The sequence below is a fragment of the Elaeis guineensis genome, chromosome 11 (assembly GCF_000442705.2).
Source record: "Elaeis guineensis isolate ETL-2024a chromosome 11, EG11, whole genome shotgun sequence".
NCBI lineage: Eukaryota > Viridiplantae > Streptophyta > Magnoliopsida > Arecales > Arecaceae > Elaeis > Elaeis guineensis.
Window position 1 is genome coordinate 85,977,107 of NC_026003.2, and position 17,269 is coordinate 85,994,375.

Consider the following 17,269-nt stretch of genomic DNA (forward strand, 5'->3'; position numbering starts at 1 on the left):
ATAGGAGTAAAGTGGTTCAACAAAGATCGAGGGTAATTAAATCAATAATGTTCAATAAGAATCAAAGTGGAGGTCAATATGCTATTTGAAAATTAAAAATCAATTCAATTAAGTAATTTCGTCTGATTAGAGTCAGCTAGGGCACAAGAACTCGTTAGAGATCAATAAAGACTAGATTTTGCAATATTTGATGAAGACTTGGATGGTGCAAAAATGCTACTCGACCGACAATGTGGTTCAAAATCTGGCTATCGGATCAACTTGGATTCGAAACGACAGGATTGGAAATCCTTCACTGGGTTCATAAATTAAGTAGAGAAAGAATGTTAGAGGAGAGAGAAATTAACAAGATACAATATAACTAATCATGTGATATTGTCCAACAACCTGATTAATCTGATCTAGGTAATTCAATCAAATCATAATTAAATTACTATACAGATGATTCAACAAAAATTATGGATGATTAAATCTAGTGGTATGCGATCTTGTCAGGATAGGTGTCAATATATACCGCCCGATGCAACGAGTTGGGACTCGTTCACCATGGTCATTCAAACTTATCTAGATAGTCTTCTCAAGGATCTAGAAAATCCTAGGAAAGAAAAACAACCTAGAGAGAAAAAAAATTAAAAAAAGAAACTAGAGAGAGAAGGTGGAGAGAGAAGAACTAGGAGAGGAAGAGAGGTAAGACAGAGGAAAGAAGGAAGAGGAGAGAGTTTTCTTCTCTTTCTTTTCTTTTCTTCTTTTCTCTTTTTTCTTTTATATTTCTTCTTCTTTTTTTTTCTTTTTTTTTCTTCTTTTTCCTCATGTTTTGGGGGTGAAACAGGATTCCATTTAAATCCCCTTCTCCCCGAACCCAACTAAGGAGAGCCATGCCAAGAAAGGATGGCCAAGGATGCAACCCATGATGGCGCAGCCATGGGTCTCTGATCCAGTACTCAATGATGATGAACGATGCCAGTAATCAAGACAATATGAATAATGAAAATAGGGTACACTGAGATATGGCTTTTCCCAAGAAAAATTGGTAATAGACCACTAAAATCTCATCTTATAAATTAAGGAAAATTGGTAGGAAGGTTTATAAAAGATCTTACCTTGCCCTTAGTGGTGTTTGGGCCACAATTTCACTGGGCACGGTGATGCTTAACCAGGAACAAGAAGGAGAAATAGAGAGAGAAAGATGGTGAGAGAGAGAAAGAGAGGGATCTCGGTGGTAGATAGCTATGGAAGGGAGGGGCATCTCGTCGTATAGGACGGAGCCCTAAACTAGGCTCCAATCCGATATCCATCGGAGAAGAAGACTCCCATCCACCCTAAACTTGGCTCCAATCCGATATCTAATATCCATCGGAGAAGAAGACTCATTTTCTTCTTTCCTTCTTTTTTTTTTTTTTTAGTACTTGAAAAGTCGTTCTCCCCTCTATTGGGCTACCATTTGAAACCAAGTTGGGCCTAAATTGTGATTGGGGCGTCACACAGATAGTAGAAGATCACTGTGCTAATTAGAGAATTCAGCATCACAGTATCATCAAGTCCATCTTAAATTATCAGAACTACAAGAAAGTAGGTGCAGTTATATCTGCAAATATCTAAATAAATTTAGGATGCGTTTGGTTATATTTTTTTATTTTTGATTTTTTAAAAATATTTTTTTTTATTTTTGCTATTGAGTAAAAACAAAAAAAATAAGAAGTATGTTTGGTAACTATGTTGCTATAAAGCAAAAAATAATGTTTGGAGACGGTAGATGAAGAGCTCGACGAGGAAGAAGAGTTCAGGAAGGGAGGAAGAAGAAGATGGAGAGGTGAAGAGCTTGACGAGGGAGAAGAGTTTGCGCTCTTCACTTTTTGATTTGATGTTTTAGATATGCAGAAGCAAAAAAAAGCACAAAAAATCAAGTTTTGAAAAACAAAAATTTTTGCTTTGCATATAAAGTAATTATTTTAATTATTTTAATTTTAATTTTTTACTTTTCATAGTGTTACGGAACATTATTTTTAGATTTTTACTTTTTAAAAATCAAAAAAATAAAAAAGAAATACTTTTTTAATGAGGAGGCATTGTCTGTTGTCAGATGGCATTATCTCTGTTGTCAGAAAAGCAGCAGTAAGTGCAAATTTGGGAAAATTTACCAACGATGATACCTTTTCAACTAATCCAAGTTAAATATAGTTCCTAGTTTGACTACTTATATTTCCTACCGAGTACAGAAGAAAGATTCTGATGATAGATGAAGTTATTTATCTCGCAACTCTTCTACAATAGAGCTGTAGATGATTGAAGTTATTTATAAATGACCTTAGCAGCAGTGATATTTCGTTTCTCTTTGTCAAGGATACTCTTCAAACTCTTGGCACTAACTATGCTGATAACTGTCTAGCTTACCTTCCAAATGTCAACCAGCTGGCTTCTAAGTGCTTCCACAGTGTGAAGGAAATTGTTCTCCTTGTTTTGAAAGATAGAATACGACACTCTGAATCACATTCTCCATTCTCCAAATAGTGCTGTTTTAACCCCTTGTGTGTCTCAAATGTGTATAGAGTCCTTGGCACAAGGCTTGACCCATAACCAATGTGACAAAAAATCCATCTCCAATCTATGCATTATTCTTAACTTCCCCTGCAAAACAAAATAGTTGCTTTGTGCAAAACTGCTGATCATCGTGAAAATAAATGCATAACCGAAGAATCACGTTGAAATACTGAAGCACGACAAGAGGATCTAACATTACCACCCCCTCAGATAAGACATCGCCACTGTGATTCTGCCAGTCTGTCAGTATGCCTCATCCATGCATATATATATATATATATATATATATATATATATATATATATATATATATATATATATATATATATAATATTTTTTAGATGAGAAATCCTTCCTCTCCGTAGATGTACCTGATCTGAGACAGTACACTACTCTATGAGAGGAATGCAATGGGATGGATCATTGAGGGCTGCCTGCACCCAAAAAAGCCAAGGTCATGGGAGGCCAGGAGGGGCCACTTGGAGACTTGGAATCTCAATAGGAAATGGAAGGTTGCTTAAAGCCGGCCAGCCGATAGGCGAAAGAGAAAACAAAATTTAGTTCCAATCCAAGTAGGCTCAGCGCAGGAAATACCCATTCTGTGGCTTTAGGGTGTATTCATGTTTGGCATATGCCAGCCCCGATCAAAACATTTTGGGATGATTCTGTACTACAATTCAGTGGAGGAATTTTAGGAAATACACTAGGCGCTTGGGTCTTTCAAAGCTGACTTTGGATGATCTAATGTAACCTAGAACCCTGGAGGAATGATTGAAGGAAAGTTATCTTTAGCAGTGGTAACCAAGATGCTCAAGATACCGAGCCTTCAAAATAAGGCTGGAGCTGGACATGAGAATTTGCTTACAGCCCAAAGAATGGACTGCAGAAGAGGCTATGAGTTTCTCCAGGGACGTTCAAACCCAACACCTCTCAACAACCAGTAGGGATTCAAACCATTTACAATATTTGACCATCCACAAATAATTGGAATATCTAATTGCTTCGATAAAGAACCAAATCACAAATTCATCTTCTCAAGTTCCCACCAAGGATTCGACGAAATCTCTGGAATTATTTTGATCAATGGCAATCCCTAGATGGTTGAATAATAGCTGGAGTAAATTATATATTTTATCACCATTGCTATAATTTTTTTCTTTTTTTTTTAAAAAAAAAAAGAGCAAACGTTGTAACAACTCACAAGAGCCTCCACATTCATTTAAACTGAAGGCCACACTAAGCAGAATGGACCCACCTTACGTAATTTGAGTCAGTCATTAGTCATAATATGTTCTTCTACTTGGTAGTCTTCATGCTATCAAATGTTTTAACTAGAGAAGTAACGATTTTAAGTTTCCATGTTCAAACAAGGTAAACTTTAAAAAAAAAATAAAATAAAAAAAGGCAAAGGCAGGGGTTTTCATAGCTAAAAAGCAGCAAGCCATAGGAAACAAACTTAAAACTTCGGGGCACAGATGCAACAATCACTTATTTCCAGAGGCAACCAAGAAGCACAATATTGGATTTTCTAGCCTTATTACCATCTGATAATGTTAATTACACATAAAAATTGCCGATGCAGGAGTGCAAAACAAAGTAAAAAATGCACAAATTCTCCAAATAGAGAGCCAGCCATTCTGCAGCGATTGGGGGCAAGGACTTATCAATCTCAGAGGTTGCACATGAACGCATGCACGCTACTATTTTACATGCTCCTTGACTCGTGATGGCATTTCAGCAAGCAACCAAAAAATTGTGCCAATGGCATTCTCTAGACTTCACAAAACAGATCCATCCATGCAAAAATCGTGTGAAAGTCGTGGTGCCAAATTCATCCATTATTTATCTCCCATCCAACCCTGCATGACACGAATGAAATATGCTGAGGCTTTAGGCTGAGCCTGTCATCCCAAAGCATGATTGGTTGTTTGGCAAAAGAAAAGACTATAAATTGAGGTAGCGGCAAATCCAACAGAAGTTATACACTTGACAGGCTCATGTTCAATATAGTAAATTCCTAAATGATCCAGTACCCTTTATGTAAATGTCATGTGTCTCGCTCCTATTTACTTCCCTTTACCTTTACTGGATTATATTCACCAATGTCTAAACGAAGATTCAGTTTCTCAGCTTGTAAACTAGAGAACCGAAAAAATAAATGCCAAGCCAAATAAAATGTGTCAAAAGTCGAGGAATCAAAAAAGTGAATCAAGGACTACATGACACTGATTTCACCAGCCAATCCAATCTTCATGGGTCATGAAGGATTTGTCACCTAATCGAACAACCACATAGCCGGTACCAAAATTTCTAATATGCCAGGTAGCCTTTAAAAATTATGAAAGTAAAACAAGTTCTTAGCAACCATGATAATAGCCATTTATGTCAATTTTGGCATTGTTTTATATTTGAAGCTTCTAAAGAGGTTCAATTGCCTCAACGGTGTACAAAACCGCATCATTGACAAAGGGAAGCTTGATGTTAATAGGAAAATGAAAGATAGTGTATTAGTAGTACAGTGTGATTAGTACATGAAGAGCTAGAATGGTTTTCCATTGAGCAAGGATTTAAGGCTGAAAAGGAACGTCTAAGACAATCCCAAGTATAGCCTAATACAATAGGTCATGTTATGAAATCAGATGTTGAGCATTAAATAATACTAACCACACCTTTCCTCTGTAACCAACAGAATACATCACTCTTGCAGAAACAGGTCTCCACAAATACCAGCTACAGCAGATGTGATGCACACGGTTTCTTCAAGAAGCATTTAATACTAACCACACCTTTCCTCTGTAACCAACAGAATACATCACTCTTGTAGAAACAGGTCTCTACAAATACCAGCCACAGCAGATGTGATGCATGCGATTTCTTCAAGAAGCATCAGATGGATGGCTGTGATCCAATCAATCAGGATCATTTGCAGTAGATTCCATAATACACTCATTATATGTTCATTTACAGCCATTTATTAATGAATGAATCTGGGGAAGTGAATTTAGAAGAAGAAGTGTATTGTAAAATAGAACACACCTGGGCCAGATTTTGCTTTCGAGCAACTCAAGCAGGTGTGGGTAAATTAGAATAGTTTCGACATGAACTCATTTTCCACAGCAGAACAATTCTGCTCTAGTAAAAGGCACTCATCTTTTATACGATAGCTATAATCCCAATTCTCATGACATAGTCTAAGATAATATAACCAATAAAGGGATCGTGTTAAAAAAAAAAAAAAAAAATCTAGCTGCAATTCCAATTTACTAATATAATGTGGGTGACGTAACCAACTGTAACAAATAAGCAAAATAATTTCTAGCACTTGACCTAAATAGATTTTCTAACACAAACTTGAAAAAGAATGAAAGACCAGAGAATTGTACAAGCAGAATAAACCTAATTGGATTTAAGAAAGAACATGTAACACAAGAATAAGCTGACAGAGCTCATAAAATATAGTTCACACAAGCTCCTCAAAATTTCGTAGAACCTAAAATAACAAACTAGAAGGTAATTCAAAGGCTGACTTATTACCAATGGAAGATTAAGAAAATCAGAAAATAAATGAAAATAAAAAAACACACAAACTATAAGAAAAGAGAAAAATATATGAGAAAAGAACTAGACCTGTGTATCTTCGAAGGGACACATTCCCATTCATAAAATCTGGAACAGCCCTGCTTTCTTGGCTTAAGGATAATATTTCTTGCATTCTCTCAGGCCAATCAGAGTTCAGCCTCCTAGCGAAGTCTTCTACTTCTCTGCATTAGTCAAGGTAAATGTTGAGTCATGTCAGCTATATGAGTTAGCTACCAAAGAATTATCAATGAGAAGTAGGTGAATGATGAAATATAACTGTTAAATTACACACACACACACACACACACATATATGAGGCTCAGTCATCCAGTGGAGCTTAAGAAAACATATTAGATGTTCTACTTCTAAATGATTTATCTGGGCAACAGCTGCTAGCATACCCTATAAAGGAAAAGTTTATTAAACCAAAAAAATGGTTTAGTATTCCTTTTAGTGCATTATGAGCCACAAGTTCAAGATATGTTCCTTGATAAATTGCAATATCAAATAACATATACTACACACTTGACATTACATCTTTGGCAAAAGATTTAATGATTCTAAAATCAATGTTGGGGCAACCATACTTACAATCTACACTTTCATAAAAGCCTAGAAATTTGGACAAAAAAAAAACTTATCTTTTGGAGATCTAACCTATGCATCATATAGGTGCAAACGTTGACGGTTCCAATTCTGCTTGTGTGCTAAATTACAAAAAATGACATTTAAATTGAGAATCCATGTATGTAATATATATAATATAACTTTTCTAACAGGGTGGACAACTCTCGATTTTTCTCTCACAGCAGAGATATTCCACACTCAAGCCTAACACTCTTTCATTCTGCAAACTATTTTCTAGATTAGACCTTATTTGATGGGATGTGTGGAAGCTGTGCTATCCAAAGATGCTCATATGACCTCTCTTCATGGGACACCCTCCTTCACAGTGAATGGAGTACAATTGTTTCCCCACTGCCCTCTATTCGAGACACCTAACCCAATGTCTGACAGATTGTTTGAAATATGCAAGACATAAATTATGTCTTTATGAGACAGAATTCCCATGATAGACTCCAAACGGTACTTCCAGAATAATATGGAATTGCATGAGTTTCCAACTGAAATATGTTAAAGATGCACTAACAATCATTGTTAACTCTATACCTAATGTAATGGTATATTGGGATCCCTATGCATCTATATTGTATATATCTATTGCTCTCTTGAAGCTCAAGTACCTTTTTTATAGCTGAACCTTCCTTGCCAAGCCAAATTGTGGTATATATTATATGGTTTCTCAAGTCTCCAAATTGTGACATATATTATATGGGTTCTCAAGTCCTGCATTGATAGAATTTCTTACCTTCTTTAACCTATGGATATTTCAGAATCCTAGCAGTCGGGTTTCCAAATTGTGAGACTGTAATACCCCAACCCAGCAACAAACCCTGCCGCATGAATCTCAAAGCACCCAAAAAAAAAAAAGAGAGAAAAACAGAAACAAGACACCTGTTGGGACTCTTCTTCTCTTCTCACGATAGACTCTCGTTCGGAGTCGAAATTTGAGGCTAGGAGGGAGTCTAAGTCCTCCCCCCTCCAACTCTATTTAAAGGGACGAAGTCCCTTGTGAGACCCCCACCGCTGGACACCATTTTTCATCGGAAAAAAGGCCTATCTTCTTCCTCTCATTTTCACCGGATTTCAACACATCAGCCATCAAAAAGCTAGGTAAGAGGCTAAGAATCCTCCTCCCTTTCTTCCTTAGCTATTAGGTCATGGTTCTGACCGGCTATCGTCAAATTTTTGTTGGAAAAGGGCTCGGATCTTCGAGCTGCACCGTCACAACCCCAGCTGCTGCTGACCGCAGCTATGCCAGCAGTGCTCTGCTCTGAAAAATAAAACAGGGAAAACCATCCCTTGTTTCACTATGGAACCGAGAGAGAAAAAAAGAGAAAAAAAAAAGATCTCTCTTTCTCTCTTCCCTCTCTTTCTCTGTCTGGAATTGTTCTTTCTACTTTCTCTCTCTATAGATTCTCTCTAAAATTATTTCTCTCTATAATGATTTCTCTCTCTAAGATTAGTCAAGTGAAGGACTTCCTTTCAATGATTTTGATCGAGCCTAGTGAAGGATCCTGATCCGCAGTCATCAGATATTGTGCCGACACCCATCTTGGCCAGATTAAATTCTTTTAGATTCCATATCTGTGATATCTGTTGGACCATATACACATTAGTTCATTCATGATTTAGTTAATTCACCTTGATCGCATCGATCGAGATGTCGGATCGATTATCTTTCACTTTGATTAATTTTTCTCCTTTGATATTCTCTCTATTTGATTTATTAAACTAGTGAAAAGTCTGAGCCCTGTAGCTTTGAGTTCAAGTTGATCCGATAGAAAGAGTTCAAACCACCTAGTTTGATCATGATCAAATAAAATTATCATGACCAGACCAATTTGGACTATTGCTTGCGGCTATCCATCAATCAATTTTTCTTGATTATTCATATTCTTTCTGATTATTGGACCTAATTATATGCAAGAGGGTAGTTGTCTCGACAAGAAGATGCCCAGCAACGGATACTACAATGTCATCTATAAATTTAAAAATTTAGAAAGAAATTTATAGAATTATATGAATTTGTTGGAATACATGTAAGATTAGTAATGCTGTATTGGATTATTCATGATTTATGAATCTGATGCATATATTTTGAATTACCGAATTTATTCTTTTTCTGAAATACTAAGTGATTTACAATCGAATGTATTGATTTGATATGAATCATACCAATTGATTTTGATATCACATAGCTTTATGATTTATTCGATTTGGAACATGAAATATATTTTTTAGAAAAATATATTGATTTGAGATGAATTTTGATTCGTAGTCTGACTATGTATCAAACCTCGCTAGTAGGGGTTAAACACTGATACTTTGATACCCTATCAGTGGGGATTGTGCACTGGTACTTTGATATCCCACTAGTGGGATGGTTAAATGCTAGTACTTTGACACCTTGCGAGTAAGGATTGAGCATTGGTATTTTGATACCTTGCTAGTGAGATGATTAAATATTGGTGATTCGATACCCTACCCGTGGGGGTTATGCATTGGTACTTTGATTTAGTTCATGATTGTTGAGATAAACATGACATTTTGAAAGAAATCAATTTATGAACAAAAATAAATTTATATGAAACTATGAATTTTATTTGATTAGTGTTGTATATTTTGAATTGATGCATCTTATATGCTTATTTTCAGTATATTATTATTCTTGAATTTATCTAGCTTAAGTGTACATTTCTTGTTGGGTTGTCTAGCTCATTACTTTATAATTTACTATTTTACCAATTCAAAGGACTAGCTTGACTTAGAGATTCGATTTGGGAGAGCGAATTAGAAGCAAAATTTGATATCTTTATTTTAGATTAGAATTTATTAAAACTGATGGAAAACTATAGAATATTGTTTGAAAGATATTTGATGTAGTTATTTGAATTAAGATTAAATATTAATTATTTGAATTTGTTCCGCTATTGCTTTATGATATCATGATGAAATGCCTTACATGCTTATAGGAAGAGTTTTCATGAGTATACAATGGTTGCCTTGACCCCTGGCTCGTAATTTTGAGTTGAGGATGTGACAATTAATATGATATTAGAGCAATTAATATGGTATCAGAGTATAAGTAGATAAATTATGACACATAGAATCAAATATATGAGTATAGATGGGTAAACTTTAGGGACATTAGGATGATAATTTATATTGATTGTGACAACTTAGGAATTTAGATTTGACATAAATACATTGATGGACTTAAATCAGAGTGCACAATGAAAGCATAGTTGTTTGAATTATTTTTAAGTTAATCAAAATGAGAATTTGATTTAAAAAGATATTATAATAAAAGGTTCGATTTTGAAATTAGAAGATGACTATGATTTGAGTAAAAGTTATCTTGATTTTTGAGGACTTCGATAAGAAAAATTTGAAGACGAAATTTTTCTTTCAAGAGAGAATGTAATACCCCAACCCAATAATGAATCCTTGCCACACCAATCTCAAAGTCCCAAAAAAAAGATAGAAACAGAGTCTTCTCTTCTCACGATGGACTCCCAATCGAAGTTGAAATTTAAGGTCGAGAGGGAGTCTAAGTCCTCTCCCCTCCATCTCTATTTAAAGAGACAAAGTCCCCTATGAAACACCCACTGTTGGCCACCATTTTTCACTGGAAGAAAGGCCTATATTTTTCCTCTCATATTCGCCAGATTTCAACACATCAGCCATCAAAAAAGCTAGGTAAGAGGCTAAGAACCCTCCTCCCTTTCTTCCTTAGCTGTTAGGTCATGGTTTCAGCCGGATATCGCCACATTTTTGTTGGAAGAAAAGGGCTCGGATCGGTTTCAAAAATCCTCTATTTTTCCTTGTTTTCACCGCTTGTTATTTTGGTTTTTTTGATGCCAGTGGTCATCGCCGACCATCAGTCTGGGATTTCGGACTACACCATCGCAGCCCTAGCTACCGTCGGCTATAGCCATGCTGGCAGTGCTCCTCTATTCCAAAAAATAAAAAGGGAAAAACCATCCCCTATTTCACCATGGAACCAAGAGAGAGAAAAAGAAGAAAGAAAAACAAAAACAAAGAAAGACAAGAAAGAAATGAAGAAAGAAAAAGAAAAAAGGAGAGAGAAAGAGATTCTCTCTCTTCCCTCTCTTTCTCTCGTAGAAATTGCTCTCCACTCTCTCTTTCCGAATTTTCTCCCTCTAAAATTATTTTTCTCTATGATGACTTCTCTTTCTAAGATCAGTCCAGTGAAGAACTTCCTTTCGATAATTTTGATCGAGCTTAGTGAAGGATCTTGATCCACAATCGTCGGACATTATGTCAGTATCCATCTTGATCAGATTAAATTCTAGATTCAATTATCTATGATTTTTGTTGGACCATATACACATTAATTCATTCATGATTTGATTAATTTGCATTGATCAGATCAACCGGGATGTCGGATCAGTTATGTTCCACTTTGATTAATTTATGTCCTCCAATATTCTCTGTACTGGATTTATGAACCAGTGAAAGGTCTGAGCTCTGTAGATTTGAGTTCAATTGATCGATAAAGAGACTTCAAACCATCTAATTTGATCATGATCAAATAAAATTATCATGACTAGATCGATTTGGACTTTTGGATGCGGCTATCCGTAAATCATATTTTTCTTGATTATTTATATTCTTTTTGATTATTGGATCTAATTATGTATAGGGGTGTAGTTATCTCGATAAAAAGATATCTAGCAGTGAGATACTACAATGTGATATATAAATTGAAGATTTAGAAAAAAAAAAATGAAATTATATGAATTTGTCAGAATATGTGTAAGCTAAGTAATTACTGCATTTTTTTTAGATTTATTGAAAAATTATAAAATATTTTTGATCTTAGATTATTCATGATTTATGAATCTGTACATATATTTTGAATTACTGAATATATCCTTTTTCTAAAATACTAAGTGATTTATGATCGAATGTATTGATTTGATATGAATCATACCCATTAATTTCGATGTCACATGGCATTATGATTTATTCGATTTGAAATATGAAATATATTTTTAAGAAAGTATATTGATTTAAGATGAATTTTAATTCATAGTCTGACTGTGTATCAAACCCCGTCAGTGGAGATTAAACGCTGGTTCTATGAATCATACCCATTAATTTAAATGTCACATGCCTTACCATTGGGACAATTAAATGTCGGTACTCTAATACCCTGCTAGTGGGGGTTGTATTCTGGTACTTTGATACCCCATCAGTGGAGTGGTTAAATGCTGGTACTTTGATATCCTACTAATAGGGGTTGTGCACTAGTATTTTGATACCCTACCCATAGGACGGTTAAATGCTAGTGATTTGATATCTTGCGAGTGGGGATTATATGCTAGCACTTTGATTTAGTTCATGACTATCGAGATGAACGTGATATTTTCAAAGAAGATGATTTATGAGCAAAAATAAATTTTCATAGATTTTATTTGATTAGTTTGTATATTTTGAATTGATGCATTTTACATGCTTATTTTCAGTATATTATTATTGCTGAATTTATCCAGCTCAAGTGTACATTGTTCATTAGACTGTCTAGTTCATTACTTTATAATTTATTGTTTTACAGATTCAAAGGACTAGCTTAACTCAGGGATTCGATTTGGGAGAGCGAATTAGAAGCAAAATTTGATATCTTTATTTTAGATTAAGATTTATTGTAGGAAAACTATGGAATATTATTTTGAAGATATTTGATTTAGTTATTTGAATTAAGGTTGAACATTAATTATTTGCATTTTGTTTCATTGTCACTTTATGATATTGTGATGAGATACCTTGCATGCTTATTGCGAGAGTTTTTCATGAGTATGCGGCGGTTGCCATGACCCCTATTTTGCAATCTTGGATTGGGGCATGAAGAGACATGCACAAACATAGATAACAAATAAACTAATAAATGATTGTCAAAATGAATTATCCATTAGGTATGAATATTACACAAGATTCGGTTTACTTTTCATACAACTTTCAATATGTTGTTTGAGGATTTTTTTTTTAAGAACCCATTATGTTGCAACCTCAGAATAATACTTCTCAAGGACCATCCGACAATCTTAAGTACATGATGTTTCCAAATAGCATTTCATCATGCAAAGTGAAAAGTGCAAACACTTTTTAATAAACCAAATGCAATAGAATAGAGACATAAAGATAGACTGAAAACTATATTCACCAAGCCCATGCCTTGAACTGAATTGCATCTGATCAACAAGGATTCAAGCTGTCGCACAAACAATCACACAGAGAAACTTCAAATCCAACATCACTAACTCAACATCACAACTCACACAGAGAAACTTCAAATCCAACATCACTAACTCAACATCAAACCTGGTCCTTCCGTTGTCAGTTTATAAGGAGCCTTATGATGATCTGACAGATAAAATACGAGCCCTTGACTAAAAGCAAACTAATGCTGGAGTTTCTGAATATAACAGAAACTTTGTTTACCTAGAAATACTACAAAAACAGAACAACTTCTCCAGCACCTCCAAGTGCCATCCACCAAGCAAAGTCAGATAAGTCGCAACTCATCCATGATTCCACTTGATTACAGTGTTCAATACAGATTATGCCACAAAAAATGCCTAGTTTCAGTAAACTTGTCTGCAGATTTCTCTCTTTTATTTGGCTCAAAGTTGACAGTTCTACAGGGGCAATCAATAAATAAAATTTATGCAATTGATCTTGTAAATAAAGTCATGATGACTTGCCATTTTCTACTGTTCACACTTCACAGTGCTCTCATCTTCAACCTGTTCTTCACATCAAAATTTCGTGGCAATCACTTCCATAGCTAGTTAGTTCATCTTAGAGCACTGTACTAGCTTCCTATTAGCTAAATTTTCAATTATGAAAAAAAAAAGAGTCCCAGTGCACGAGGCTCCTGCACTGCAAGGTCTGGCGAGGGTCAAAGCACCCTTACCTCCAGATGCAGGTAGGCTGTTTCTGTGTTTCAAACTTTTGGAACAGATTGGACAGAAACCAGAAATTGTTAAGGAAAGGCTTCAACACTTGTAGCACTACCACTGTCCTTAAGGCTTTATTCACTCCCACCAATCTGATGTGCAAAGGGAATATGCAATAAGACCAAGATATAATGAAGAAGTCCAATGTCCAATCACGTCTCGCACCGACAAAATCAAATCATCGAGCTGTTTAGACACTAATATTCAATGTATTGATTGATATTTCAAATTTTTAAAACTTCACTATTTTTAATTAAATAAACTGATTAAGTGCCTTCATTAGGAACCAGACCAGCATCCCTGGAGTTAGTTGCCACCTGCTCAATCACACAGCAGTTTTTTATTTTTTCCATTTTATATAAATTATATTTCTATTCTATTCTAAAAATATACAACAGGAACATGTGTCACAAGGATCACTAGGGAACAACCTTAGTATTCTAAACTCAAATATAATTCCTAGAATATGAATCATTCCTTATAAATCATAGTATGTAATATGAATGAATTAAATTTCTTACCTACTAGAAATAAATATTCTCTTTTTCTTATCAACTTGTATACAAGGAAAAGTACATCAGATTTTCCGTGCTTCCTTATGGTGTGCCTTGTATCAGAAAGGGGATACAACTTGAAATAATCAAACATCACCAAACATCTAACAAAATTTTCATTACATTGTTGTGGCATTTCTTGGCCAATTCTCACTTTAACTGTCACATCATCTCTCATGAGATCCATGTTTAAGCTATCTGCAAGCCATAGTGAAGAAAACAGAGTGCCGCTTGCAATGCTCAAACCAAGGATTGGCTCTCTGTCCTTAAATATCTTGGATGCATTATATCCAGCACTCACAATAGCTAATCTCCACCAACAAATTTGCTGTACATATTCATATTCTGAGATCCCTTAACAATCCTGGCGTCAGAAACTTCCTTTGAAGAAATCTTATAACCTTATCATCTTTTTTCAACAATAACATGGGTCACAAGAAAGAAAAGCCTATCTTCCGCATATTACTCCTTACAGAAGACATAGGAGTAATGTCCATTTCCTCTTTAAGACTTATACAAGGAATTTCACAAGTAGAAGTAAAGAGCTATTAACAACAAATGAAATATGTATGTCAAAACAAAAAACCTAAAAAATGAAAAATATATGGACTATGTAACTAGAATCCCTTGTTTCTGAGTAACCAAAGATTAAATCAAAATGTTACTCAAAGATTAAATCAAAATAAGAAACAAGTATTTCTAATGATAGACATGCATGCTTATGATAAGCATATAGGATTAACAAAACCATGTAAGCCCTACTAGTCTCATTGGGTAAGAAAAGTGCCAAAAAGTCCACATGAATAGAAAAGGTGGATTTAAATGAAGTTAACTGGTTTGCACCAAGCATGCTCAAACCAAGAACACTCACCTGTCAAGCTCTTCCTTCATTGCAGGATCTAACCCGTCATCAATATCAACATCTTCAAAATCAACCTTTGGTGCAAATGCATCTTCAGCACTGTCTTGCATTTCTGAAATTCGACTTGGACTAGGGGAATAACCAATACCAGCTTCATTTCTTACCACACAAACAGTTGATACTTCCTACACACAAATGTATAGATCAAATATATTAAAAATCTATGAAATACAGTTGAAATTACAAATGCAGAAAAGCAGATGCTATATCGGTAACCTTCTTGGGCAATTTATCAGACTCAGTTCTAGAGGAATACTTTGGTTGCTCTTTTCTCCTCCTATTTTTCTTTTTATTCTTAGCAGCTTTAGCAGTCCTTGAGTCTGTTGAAAAGTAAATTGAACATGAACCAATCTCAATGAAGTTAAATTGCTGAGCAGAAAAGGTTGCATTTCAATGGCTGGCATTATTGATGAGGATGAATGCATTGCTGATCAATTAAGTTTCAATAAACATCAAATCTTCAACAAGACCACCATCATCTGAATTAGATCAAACAATCTCATTTCATGAATTTAGTTACAAGAACCTTTAGCCATATTCAACACTATGCTCCAGGAAGATGCCACTGAATATCAAAAAGAGTAGTATCCATATCACAGACTGAAAAGGTGTAAAACAACTAGTTGACTCGGACATGCTGTGTTCAAACTAATTATTCCTTAAACAATAACTCAATATGCAAACCTTCCATCATATATCACCAGAAAACCATCAAAAAAGACAGCTGATTTTAGAAGAAAACTAGGACACCTGTATGATTTAGGAGCTTTCAAATCCACTAAACTTACAATTGAGTTATCTGGAGGGGCAAGGCCAGTGATTCATTCATTTTTATAATATGTAAACCAAACTCATGCCTCAATCAATTCTCAATTTACAAAAACCAAAGGATTAAAAGCAAGCCCTAAACAAATGACAGCCAATTAGCCAAATAGTCAAGGTTTGGGATTAATTATGATGCAGTTCGGTATATTTCAAGAGAAAAATGCATGCTTTATTGACTCCCTCAGAAGACCAATTTGTCTTGGTTTCACTTAAAAAGGCACAAACAGAAGATCATCTCATCCATAAGAAAAATTTAGAAAAATTCCAATAAGAAGCACACACATGGGAGGGAAGTAAAAATTATCTACTCCCAGAAGAATACGTGGTATACAAATTAAAGAAAATTTCCTATAATAGTTTATAAGTTATATAAATCATAAACGTTAAATAAGTAGTCATAAATAAGGCAACAGTACTTGGGTGTGTACATGATTATTGGAGAAAAAGCATAAGATTCCATACTTTGAATAGCCTGGTCAAATCATTTAAGGAGATCTTATTAGACACTGTCATATTGTTTTTGGCATTCAATACAAATTTAAATCTCCTTCCTACTTATATGACTAATATATATAGACATAAAAATAAATTTGTTCATGAAAAAACATCTAGATATATGCCCATCAACATACTGTATATGCATACAAATATCTGAGCAAGCTAGCATATCATATAACCAAGGAAAATCCCCAAAACTAATGACTGTTAGCCAGTTACTATGGCACGACATTTCCTATCACAATGCCAGAAACCCTCTCTTCACGAAAATCCCAGCATAATAATAAATATATTGGACCATGTCAAGTAGTTTCTTCTACATGTGGGTTTTATACACAACAGTTCAAGGTTTAATCACTCCAAGCTCATAAACCTAACATCTAGATTTATTAATCCAGATCTCTAAATCTTAGTCAGGCATTCTTTATGTTCTCATTTTATATGAATGTTATGGATAACCCAAGAAACGAAAGCGCGGGGAAGGATTATTTAGGCCCATTTGAAACCAAACATGTCCTCAAGACAAAATGGCAATCAAAAGTAATTGAATGAGACAGCGGATAGGGGAAATATATCCATTAATGATGCAATTTTTTGTTGCTCTTGATTGTGATAGGGTGGTTGTCGAGACTGATCTAGCCGGCGGACTGGCATCCATCACTTCAGGACACATGGAGGTTAGCTGGGAGCTGTGCTTCATTCAGCGCCACCCACATGAGCCAAGAGACAAATAGAGCTGCAGACTA

General features: G+C 35.0%; 1 protein-coding gene across 2 annotated transcripts in view; it reads right to left on the bottom strand.

The window, feature by feature from the left end:
- Nucleotides 1-4,047: 4,047 nt before the first annotated feature.
- LOC105031953 (SKP1-like protein 21) overlaps nucleotides 4,048-17,269 on the bottom strand; it is a 34,262-nt gene continuing 21,040 nt past the window's right edge. For both annotated transcript variants that reach the window (XM_073245915.1, XM_010906252.4), the window contains 4 exons: nucleotides 15,417-15,520; nucleotides 15,150-15,325; nucleotides 6,166-6,299; nucleotides 4,048-4,397 (listed from right to left, as the gene is read on the bottom strand). In XM_073245915.1, coding sequence (XP_073102016.1) covers nucleotides 4,381-4,397; nucleotides 6,166-6,299; nucleotides 15,150-15,325; nucleotides 15,417-15,520 — 431 coding nt within the window. In that variant the 3' untranslated portion in view covers nucleotides 4,048-4,380. The remainder of the gene's footprint in view (nucleotides 4,398-6,165; nucleotides 6,300-15,149; nucleotides 15,326-15,416; nucleotides 15,521-17,269) is intronic.